The sequence below is a fragment of the Drosophila guanche genome, unplaced genomic scaffold (genome assembly GCF_900245975.1).
Source record: "Drosophila guanche unplaced genomic scaffold, DGUA_6, whole genome shotgun sequence".
NCBI classification, from domain to species: domain Eukaryota; kingdom Metazoa; phylum Arthropoda; class Insecta; order Diptera; family Drosophilidae; genus Drosophila; species Drosophila guanche.
The window spans coordinates 5,129,522-5,141,232 of record NW_022995752.1 but is presented as its reverse complement, the minus strand read 5'-3'; the positions used below and the strand labels follow the sequence as shown (position 1 = coordinate 5,141,232).

At 43.4% G+C, this 11,711-nt stretch overlaps 3 protein-coding genes across 4 annotated transcripts; 2 read left to right on the top strand and 1 right to left on the bottom strand.

The window, feature by feature from the left end:
* Positions 1-22: 22 nt before the first annotated feature.
* Positions 23-3,349, top strand: LOC117588238 (inactive pancreatic lipase-related protein 1). Of its 2 annotated transcripts, none has more exons than XM_034279389.1 (6): positions 23-196; positions 1,754-1,951; positions 2,026-2,092; positions 2,161-2,568; positions 2,638-3,015; positions 3,080-3,349. In XM_034279389.1, the coding sequence occupies exons 2-6, from the start codon at positions 1,924-1,926 to the stop codon at positions 3,225-3,227; spliced, it is 1,029 nt and encodes a 342-aa protein (XP_034135280.1). In that variant the 5' UTR covers positions 23-196; positions 1,754-1,923; the 3' UTR covers positions 3,228-3,349. The 2 variants fall into 2 exon arrangements, with proteins under 2 accessions (XP_034135280.1, XP_034135281.1); XM_034279390.1 differs by having other exon boundaries at positions 1,728-1,951.
* A 2,876-nt stretch (positions 3,350-6,225) lies between these two features.
* Positions 6,226-7,308, top strand: LOC117588240 (WD repeat-containing protein 82). The gene has a single exon (XM_034279391.1). It carries the CDS (start codon positions 6,283-6,285, stop codon positions 7,234-7,236), a length of 954 nt encoding a protein of 317 aa, XP_034135282.1. The 5' UTR covers positions 6,226-6,282; the 3' UTR covers positions 7,237-7,308.
* LOC117588237 (mitochondrial ribosome-associated GTPase 2) lies at positions 7,265-8,570 on the bottom strand. Its single transcript, XM_034279388.1, has 2 exons — positions 8,396-8,570; positions 7,265-8,337 (listed from the first exon to the last, which is right to left on the bottom strand). Exons 1-2 carry the CDS (start codon positions 8,540-8,542, stop codon positions 7,336-7,338), a joined length of 1,149 nt encoding a protein of 382 aa, XP_034135279.1. The 5' UTR covers positions 8,543-8,570; the 3' UTR covers positions 7,265-7,335.
* Positions 8,571-11,711: the final 3,141 nt, after the last annotated feature.

Below are 11,711 nucleotides of genomic sequence, written 5' to 3'. Positions count from 1 at the left end.
CGCGCGCGAGTTGCTTCAGCGAGAGATCAGTCCAACGACGCTTTTTCTGTTGTCTATTTCGGTGGTTCGTTGTTCGGTCTGGTCTGGTCTGCGCTGCGCCTCTCCATCTGCTCTCGCAATCGTCGCGGTCCAAAAGTCATTCATTCGAAAAAGCGTCTGTAAATATTTACTGGGCAATACCACGCAGAGTGCCCTCGTAAGTGTCACTTGAATCGATAATCTAATCGTTTATACTTGGAATATTGCCCATCAAAGGGCAAATGGGGGGAAAACATATGCAAATTGGTTTTGCTAAACGCCTGGAACCAATCAATCCATTGCCTGCAACATGTGCACATGTAGTAACACATAGGCATGGACACATCACAGCTGGTCATTATAATCAATTTCCCACTGCTTCCGCAGTCTCCGTGTCCGCCTTTCGTGCACTGACTCGACCCCACTCCCCCCACAGCGTCGCGACGGCGCAACAAGTGTCTACCGTAGCAGTCGGCTCATTAATTACGCGAATATGTCAAAAATCGGCTATATGGACTGATTCTGATTTTACTGTTGTTTTATCTGTGCTTAAAGTGGCGCGTTTTATGTCCCCGTTCCCCACCATTTGTAGCCCTATCAATGGGCTAATTTCCCCACGATACGCGTGAGTCTAAATTGAAGTGTCTCTTTATTGATGTAGTAAAGCTGAATTTACAAAAAACGAAAATAAAAGGCCGGTACTCAAATTACAACGGGAGGCTCAAGCGGCTGGCTCGGGGGCCTTGCCTTGCCTTGCCGTGCTTTGATTTCATCACACAACTACAAACACACAAAATGTCGAAAATGTATGTGTGTCTGACTGGAATTGCTGTAGCTGTAATTTCCAAGTGTGTATTTAAGCATTATTGTTGGTTTGTTTATACACAGTGCCCCGTCTGCCGGGGTTAAGGTAATCCATGCCTAATGGCCAACAGTGAACTCAACATTATGTGGAAATTAATGGGCTAGTAAACCCTGAACTATGATGGCTCGTGCGACATGTCTTTTGCCATCTTGTCAGCTTGATCGATTTCAAGCGGTGCAATGTCTAAAGTTGCACTTCGATCTCTTGCATTCTGTGTAATCGATTCAAATTTCACAGCGCAGCGCTTCTAAAAAGCTGCAATTGCATGCACGTTAGAAAGAGACAGATGGATCGAAAAGGAAAGGCATGAATTCAAAACGGATTTCGAGAATTGCTGCATTGCTTCAGATAATTCTTTTGCAATAATTATGGCTGATTGAATCCAATTGAGACGTGTTCTTGTGTCATTCGAAAGGCATTTGCAAGCCAGTCTTTAATTTAGATCAAACTGGAGTTAGAAATGTAATACAAAATAATTCTGGTAGCTTTTCTGTCATTATTTTTTAAATTTGTTGTGTTGCAGGTCAGTAAAAATTGTTTAATTCGTGTAATTGGAGCTGAGGTCTAAGATACCTTTGAATGTTTTGTATTGCAAAGAAATGATGATACTTAAAGATGATTTCCCAATTATTAGATTCCACATAGTTAATGGCCTCTGCGGGGCCATATAAATAGCACATGTCCACATGAATGATGCATGGACGGGCAGGGCACAATTTTGGGACAGGACTTTGGCCACCAGTGGTGTGGGTCTTCGTATTTGTGTATGAATCACGATGCTAGGCTGTCGTAGAAGTGTATTAGCCGCCGTTTTATCTTATCCGAACGATTCAAATTTAATTAGAGTTATCAATTCAAATGCGGTTTTAGGCCCGGCCCGGCCACGCCGCGCCGCTCTACGCCAGCACGCTTTTGGCAGCACTTCGAGTGGTCGCCACTTCAGTCTTGGTTAATCACTGCCTGGAAGCGGAGGATATCCGGATAACCCACTTGGACACGTACTCGCGTAATCAATCATTTTATGGACACACCAAACCACAATGCACAAGGCCATTAAAAATAAATCCAGTAAGTCTTTTGGACTGAGATTTTTGTGGACAATTCCTTTACACACTTACAACTTTCGTTGAATGCTTTTTCAGGGCTGCTCTGTGGCCTGAAGAACGCAAAGGCAGATCTGACAACGGCCAAGTTTATACTATATTACGGGTACGTAACGTGCACCGACAAATGTGTCACCACTCAAGCGTTTATCTCTCTTTGGAACCAACCCACAGGCCCACGGTGGCTGATAGCGATATCTATGATCTGAAAGACCACAAGAGTCTGTTGGAGGACGAGAATTTGGATTTGGGCAAGAACACGGTGCTCTATTTGCACGGCTATGTGGAGGATCCGGATGTGGAGAGTGTAAATGTCATTGCGGAGGCCTATCTGGAGCGCAAGGACACAAATCTGATCGTCCTCGACTGGGGAGAGCTGGCGGATGGCAACTATATATTCGATGCCATGGTGAATGCCAAACAACTGGCACCGGAGCTGGCCAAGGTGCTGCTGGAAATGTTTGACCACGGCTTGGATATAGAGAAGTTCCACATAGTCGGCCACTCGATGGGCGGACAGCTGGCCGGGAACATTGGTCGGGAGATATTTAAGCGCACCAAAGGTGTTCGAAAGATCAAAAGGTACATACAGCATGTTACATAACTATGGCTAACTATGGTCTTGTGGAATTTTAAACCTTTTTTTTTTAGAATTTCGGCTCTAGATCCCGCCTTTCCGCTGTACTATCCGCTGGGGGCACATCTGACTGCCAATGATGCGGAGTTCGTGGATGTCATACACACAGACGCTTGGCTGTACGGCGCACCGACGAGCACGGGAACGGCGGATTTTTGGCCCAATGGCGGGAAAAGCCTACAGCCCGGCTGCCCCAAGCGGAACTACAAAATGCTCAGCGATAATGATCTGTCTAGTCATCGGCGAAGCTGGTGGTTCTGGGCCGAAAGCGTCTCGGATCGTTTTCCGATAAGGTTCGATGCCGTTGCGTGTCGGAGCTGGTCGGACTTCAAGCAAAACAAAACCACTGAAACATGTCCGCCCGTGGTGATGGGTCATCACTGTCCCACAACGTAAGAATTTCCGTAGATAACGAAGTTGCTGGAGAAATGCATCTTTTGCTTCTTTGCTTTGCAGGATTCAAGGCAACTTTTACTTACAAACCAATGGACAAACACCTTTTGCCAGGGGCAAGGAGGGTACAATATATGTCGATCCCAAGGAGCTGCTGGAAAATACCCATGGCTACTCCTGCGAGCCGCGCCACTCAATCAAACCGGTGTGATTTTCTTTTTAGTTTCGCCGATTTGTTTTACATTTATAAAATGTATCGGAATCTATGCGTTCTTCTATGAAAACTTCTTCACATCACCAGAAATATATACTTAAATTTTGTTGTTGACCATAGAGCCGAATTTTATTCAATTTGAATTTTTGAATCTGCGAAGTAGTTTAATATTTATTGCAGCCCTGCAATTCTAACTCTGATAAATGGTTCAGTATATCGAGTGCCACCCATCAATAGTGAAGAAGAAGAGTGACCATGTCCATATATATTTTATACTTTTTGGTTTATTTGTAGGAATTTTTTGGTATTTTTTCGAGGATCACGCGGTATATTTTTTTCTAGTGTTCGTTTGGCAAACAACTCTTTATTAAGTTCAACATTTTTTTTTATACATTACATATATTTTTTTTTATTTAGATCAGTGTTTCAACTTTATTTAAGATCTGTCTTTCGCAGACAATTATTAAATTTCCTCTTTGGGTGGTTACATTACATAACAACCAATTTCGCTGTAGCGATTAAATAACAAAAAAAAAAAACATATGTACGCTATATAATGGTATCTTTAATGAATTTCATAGGCCTATTAAATTCAATTTTTAAAGTATTCAATTCTCTCTTCTCCTTATGAAATTTTCTTTTTTCTTTTTAAGACATATTTCTCTATCGCAACATGGGAATGTTCATCGCAACAATGAGTCTTTATTCCACCCCTCTTACGTTGAATTCCATCGACAATTACGTATTTTACCGTTGGCAACATAATTTGTATGGACCAGCAACATGCTGCGAAAAGTTAGCAGCATGCTGCGAATACCTGCTTGGCATTGTTCCCCAACATTTTTCCTGGAATAAGCAACACTTAGTACCCTTGGAGGGAGGGATGTCCTCGAATTAGAAAAAAATTAAGGAAATCCTTGGCTCTAATCAATGAAAAAACAGGTATATCTGCGTTGGAGAGATATCTTTATAAGCCATTATTATGTTTAAGAACAGCTTTGAAAACGAAATGTTTATCTTAAATAATGGAAACAGGGTACACAGGGGAACATACTACAGGGTGGGCACCAACAAATTGTGAAATAACGGAACAAAACATTTAAAAACGTAGCGTTTATTTTGTTCATTTTTTTTTCTGACCCTTTCAGCTAAATCGTTATTTTTGTAAACAATCCAATAAAATAAGTAATGAAGTGTAAGCCAAGCTTAGAGTCCACGTCCTCTTTATTAATGGTGGCTACCACCGTTGGGTGCGACATGGGGTATGGGGGGGCCTTGACCAGGACTGAAGCTACGCTAGTAAACAGTGTACGCATTTTACGTTGCGCCACCACCCACCACGGCTTGTGGTTGAGCCGAGTACCGGCAGCGCCTCCTCGCCGCTGGTGCGATGTAAATCCAACCACTCATCGGAGCTCAGAGGCAGCACCTCAGAGCCATTGAGACCGGCAGAGGAACTGCAAAAGGCACTTAAAGGGTAAGAGTTTTAAAAGTGACAGATTCAATGTGTAAGTGACCTGCCATCCAACCTATTGTCTCCGATCGTTTCCCTCTTTGGCATTCATCTGAATAGCTCTAGCAGAATAGGCACCTCGATAAACAGTTGACCCCCGGTCGAGGCTTGGGCAGGCCTCTGGAAGCCTCCTACGGGCAAATTGACGCTCAAGACATGGAGTACATACATATAAAAAGCTTATACTAAAATAGATATACTTTCCTCCTTCTTTCTTCGCGATTTTTGGATCCTCTTTCCTTTCATTCGTGTAAAGTTTTGCCGCTCCAAAAAATATATCATCTGACCATTTCTAAGCCCTTTCAGAATAAGTTGGCTTGTTTCCTTAAGGGAAAATCGTGACGGGTAGTGTAGATTAGGGTATTTGACCCTAAAATATTCTTCAAATTTAATTTACTAATTGTATTTTCCTTTTCATTTTTTAAATATACATATGTATGTAGGTCATAGGCCTTAGCAAATGGTAACAAAACTCTGTAGCAGTTCCCAAGCAGTTGATCCAATTTAAAATATTGGATATATTGCGATGGGACCCATTGATATTGGAGAATTTCCAATAGTTGATCAACATTCCACAGCTGTTCTAATTTTTGTAAACCCATTTTAATATTGAAACAGATTCATTGCAAAATATGAATTGAGATTTTGAAAATAAATCTCAGAATATTGATTGCAATTTATGTTCTTCTCATCAAAAATTTGCTAGAAAAAGTGCAATTGCTTACGATCCGAGATCAAGAGCGTTGCAAACAAATAATTGTTTTAGAGACAGAAATTCGGTCGGAAAGCAAAGATCGCTGATGTTGGAGGAGTGGTATTCTTCGAAACAGTCACAATCTTAATGAATTACTTTAAAAATTTGCAGATTATAGAGACTGAGAATGTATACAGATCGGTATATAATACATACAAAACATACGAAAAGTTTTAAAGCATGTCAGTCTAAGACAAAGTCATTAATAATTATTAAAGGCAGTTGATTAAAAAAATAAAAAATATGAAGAATCAAAAAGCACCTTCAAAAGCACGTGGGGAACATAACCTCTACGCCAGGTAAGTATTGGAGCAAAACTGTAACACCTTACATATTTCGACGTTGCGATTTCCACCTTGTAAAGGCGGGCGGCCAAATAATTCCCCTCTACCCAAGTGTAGAGCGGTAACATAAACCCTCAAAAAAAAAAAAGGCAGTTGATTCAATGGATTTACATACATATATTATCAAGTATAGCAAATATATTTTTTTGGTTGACCCTTTTAGTTTTAACCTTATTATGCAATCAATTGAGGAAATATGTATCATAAGATCAGCAAATCCTACGGAGAATTGATTGATGATTTGAGTAAAATTACATTTTTATCAAAATCGAGGAAAATGATTTTAGATTGACGGTATATTTTGAAAATGAAAAAATATATTTCGGTATATTTTCGAGGGCATCACGGTATATTTGATCGATAATTCCGCGGTCACACTGACTGTAGAGCCTCGCGTTTATAAATTAAAATAAAACAAAATAAAATTGTTTTCGGGCCATTATGAAGATAAAACTCATTGATTCCGTTGTGCGGAGTTTCAAGGTGGCGAAAATATTTCGTGAGAACACCGACAAAATCAACGCAATAGATTTTGCTCCAAACGGCGAGCATTTGATTTCCTGCAGCGAGGACGACCAAATTGTTATCTACGACTGCGAGAAGGGAACACAGTCGAGGACGGTGAACTCAAAGAAGTACGGCGTGGATTTGATACACTTTACGCATGCCAACAACACGGCCATACACAGCTCCACCAAAGTGGACGACACCATCAGATATCTGAGTCTGCACGACAACAAGTATCTGCGCTACTTTCCAGGCCACACCAAGAAGGTCATCTCGCTGTGCATTTCGCCGGTGGAAGACACCTTCCTCTCCGGTTCACTTGACAAGACACTGCGGCTGTGGGATCTACGCTCGCCAAATTGCCAGGGTCTGATGCACCTTTCGGGACGCCCCATTGCCGCCTACGATCCAGAGGGTCTGATCTTTGCAGCCGGTGTCAATTCGGAGAGCATAAAACTGTACGACCTGCGATCTTTCGACAAGGGTCCCTTTGTCACCTTCAAACTCAACCAGGAGAAGGAATGCGACTGGACCGGCCTGAAGTTCTCGCGTGATGGCAAAACCATTTTGATCAGCACAAATGGTTCGGTTATACGTCTGGTGGACGCTTTCCATGGTACACCACTGCAAACATTCACCGGCTATCCGAACAACAAGGGACTGGCCATCGAGGCCAGCTTCAGTCCGGACTCGCAGTTCATATTCTCGGGCAGCACCGACGGCCGTGTGCATATCTGGAATGCCGACACTGGCAACAAAATATCTGTGCTAAACGGCGACCATCCCGGCCCCGTGCAGTGCGTCCAGTTCAACCCCAAATACATGATGTTGGCCTCTGCGTGCACAAACATGGCCTTTTGGCTGCCCACATCGGAGGAGGGCCCGTAAATAAAGGCAGCCCCTCATTTGTCGTACATTATAGTATAAAAATACAATTTACTTTAGCAATACAAATAAAATCTGTAATCTTACAACAAATCATCCTCTCTAGCTAGTGTCGATTTCCTGCGTATTGTGGCGGTCAAAGCCCGAGCGAATGCTGCTTAGCAGTTGGCCGAGATTTTGTCCCATTTTTGCACTTATGCCGAGCACTGGATTCTGTAGCCTACGCTGCAGTTCCTTAAAGTTGTCCGCACTGTCATCCGCGTCCATTTTATTGGCCACCACCAGCTGCGGCCGACTGGCCAGGCTGCCGCCAAACTGCCGCAGCTCATGCATAAGCTGTTCATAGTGGGTCCACGGCTCAGGCGCACTGGCGTCCAGCACAAAGAGCAGCAGCGTGCAACGCTCGGCGTGCTTAAGGAACTGTATGCCCAGGCCCTTGTTGAGATGTGCATCGGGCACGAGTCCAGGCAGATCGGCAATGGTGAGCTGCACCAGATCGTCATACTGAACGGTTCCCAGATGCGGCCTTAGCGTGGTAAAGGCATACGGAGCAATCTTGGGCTTGGCACGGGTTAGGGCATTCAGCAAGGTGCTCTTACCGGCATTTGGATAGCCAATCAAGCCGACGTCGGCCATGCTGCGCAGCTCTATAGTGTAGGAGAGATCCTCGCCGGTTGGTCCATATTCGCAGACCTTGGGACTGGTCTCCTTGTCTGTGGTAAAGAATCGGTTTCCTTTGCCGCCGGCCCCACCGCGCGCAGCCACAAACATCAAGTCCGCGTGCCCCAGATCTCCAACAATCTGACCCTGGGAATTGCGGATGACCGTGCCAATTGGTACTTTGATCACAGAATGCTTGGCATTCTTGCCATGGCACTCCTTGGAGTCTCCACGTTCACCCTCCTCGGCACGAAGCACGCTGCCGACGTGATTGAAATTGCGCACATCGTTGGACGCCTGGAAGACCACATGGCCCCCGTTGCCACCATCTCCGCCGTCCGGTCCTGCTCGCTCATTGCACCACAGCTGCAGAAAGGAGACGCATCCATCGCCACCCTTTCCGCCCACTGCACGCACCCGCTTGGCATCCGAAAAGTATTGCGCCTGAGAATGGAGGAAAGGGAGTTATGTAAATTACACAATGACTCTGGCACACTCGAACCTCTTTGCGTGTAGATTTTGGTTTTCTTGGACGCAGCGCAGTAGCTGCTTTGCAGTAGTTTATTTGTTGGCCCCTTTGTGCAATTACGTTCTTAGATATTTCAATAAATTGGCGCAGCAGCTGCGATCTGCCGGTTAGGAGCAACATTGTTGAATGTTTACGTTAGGTTTCATGTTTTTGTTGTTGCCCTACTTACTTGGAACTCATTTTGTAGCCAATAAAATAAAAAGAAGTCCTGAAAACTATCCAATCTTGTGGAAAATCAATTCATTAATTAAATTAAATTATCATTTCAGGGCTGAGAGTCCTAACTAGCTGGTAATATTAATTAGAAACCTAAAATCAAGGAAAATGATATAGGTTGCGGTATACTTAAGAAAGCCGTCTAATATTTTGGTATATTTCTTGATTATATTTTAACAACGCAAAAATACCTTTCTTTTCCTCACCAATTTCGCAGCGGGAAAGCCGTTGCTTGCTGACGGGGGATTTAAAATAAAACGAGTAGGAACGTTTGTGAGACGCTTCGTAAGCGTCACAGCTGGTAGCCGCTGTACATGAACGTCTTCATACTAGCTATTATAATGATCCAATCTAATCCCGATTTGGTGATCTGATAGCTAGGGTCATTCCCTACGGAATTGCATTTTCAAGCATTTCAAGCATTTTTTTAAGACTAACTAAGGATGGAAGGCTTATTAGAAGTAATCTACTACGGTAGGATGGCATTCTGACAGTTGCATCCAGTTCAGGCACCGCATGGCAAAAAGTACAAAGTTTTTCTGCACTGATTCAATACGGTCCTGATGTAAATTGTACTGATGTCTCCATACACATGAGCCGTACTTAGGGAGAGTCTCTGTTATATAGGGGTCATCAAATTGCTTTGACCACCTCTTTATAAACCCGAGCACTCCCATGGCTTTATTTACCATGGTAGAAATGTGTTCAGAAAACTTAACTTGGGGTCTAGTTTAACACCAAGATCATCAAACAATGTAATTCACTCAAGAGAACTACCGCAGAGGGTGTAAGCAGCCTTAAGGTGTAACATATTTACACAACACTAGACTGAAAGTTATTGAAATAGAGTGCATGCAACACATGCGACAAGGGCAAAAACGACCCGGCTCTCTGCCTACATTGTAAAGGCGATCATGCGGCTTCCTACAAGGGATGTCCAGCATATAAAAAGGATAAAAACCTGGCAGCACCAAGGTCAACCAGGACTCAGTACCAGCCAAATGACAAACATTTTGCCAGGCCAGACGTTGAGCACTACTGCAAGACCAATCTAATCGAGATATTGCCCATTTCCGAGACGCACTTCTCGTTAAGGTCGTATTTCACCATAAGGGGTTATGATCTCATCTACTCTAACCATCCCAACGGAAGAGCCCGAGGCGGAGCGGCCATCCTGGTCAGAAGCAATTTACAGTACACAGAACTACCACATATTCAGGAGGACTGGGTGCAATGTGAATCCATTAGAGTCAACACCGAGCTAGGAGAGCTTACGATCGCTGCCGCCCATTGTCCACAAAGGCACAATGCGAGAGATGAGGAATTATGCCCAACTGATAAACCTACTTGGTAGTAGATTTATCATCGGCGGTGTAGCTCCAGAGCCAACAACCTCAAGGGACAGATCCAGTCTAATAAGCTGAACTTCCACTCTACTGGTGCGCCAACTTATCGGCCCACCGATGCGCTAAGGGTTTCAGACGTTCTGGACTTTGCAATTTCCCGTGGCGTGGACCGAGGAATAATTCAAACTGTGGCAGACGGGGACCTCTTCTCTGACCACAGCGCGGTTAAACTGTTCATAAACGCCCCAGTAATGATGAGCTCAGCGACCAAGAGCTCCTTATGTATAGAACTACTGATGCTGCTAAGTACCAAAGCTGGCTGATCAGAAACACCAACCTAAATCCAATCTGAGACAGTGGCCAGGATGATGAGGCTGCTATTGACGCCCTTACCAACAACATTACATTCACCAAGCAGCTGCAAATGCGGCCCCTACAATTAGTCATCGGCACCGACCTAGGATCCTTGACAGGGAAATCCACCTATGGAGCCCCCAGATCGCCGAACTACTACACGCAAAACGCAGACTCAACCTGCGGTCGAAGCTGCTTGTCTGCAAGGCATCGTTAAACCAATATGTGCATACGGAATACAACTGTGGGGAACTACCAAACCAAGTAACCGGCGAATCATACAAATTTTCCAAATAAAGCCCTTTGAATAGTCGGTAATGCTCATATTTACCACGACAATGCCACAATCCACAGCGTCCTCAACATACCGAGGGTAACGGAAGTGATCACTGAGAGTAGCACCAGGTGCCTCACACGCCTGCACCAGAAGGATAACAACCTAGCTATTGGCCTGCTGGACAACAGCACAACCACAAGAAGACTTAAAAGAGATCACCCGCAAAGAGGAAATTTAATAATTGTCTGCAAAAGACAGATCTTAAATAAATTTGAAACACAACACCTTAAACCACCAAGTTTGGTTTTGCAAGGACTTCCTGCAAACGAGCTTGACTGGTTATGTATAGATCGATCATAAAATAATGTAAGATGTAAGATATTACTCTATAAGGTGATAGAATTTGTCCAAAATTTAAAAGTCGATATTTGCATTGCTCATGAAAATGGCGTAAGTATATCTTTTAGATTATTATAATATTTTAAATTGCGAAACTTACTCCTGAGGTTTGTGAACCGTTGGCATTTAACAATCAAGTGATCAGCATTTATCACAACTATCCGAGTCTGCAGCTTTGATCTTGAACAATAAGGGTTTGTCGAATGTGTGTCCAGTCATTAGTCCGTTTATCATTTTAATACTTTTGGCCCTCCATTCGCAATTGTATGCCACGGTTTTTTGGGTATTTCTGGGAAATACTCGACTAGATTCGTGCCCTTAGTTCTACATTGTAGCTTATAGTCCTCGAAATGATATATTAGAGAATGTTTTAAAGTGCTGGCAATTGGAATTCCGATGATCTCACCATCTGCAACAATCACTTCGTAGGCGCCACATAGAGAAAGAAAGACAATGAATTTGATTTCGCAATTTCCCATTCTTTACTGATAAGAAAGGACTCATCACACAGACAAGCTACTGATTATAACTAGTAGCTGCTCAAACATGGCGAACTTCCCATCGCAGTCTAAATGAGTTTAGCGCGTGACAAATGATGCTTTATGGACCAACAATTACTACTTCGCCGAAGGATGTTATTGATCTTGTTGTTCTTGTCTGTTCCCCGAATTTCTTGGCTAAAAGAACGCAGTTTTTG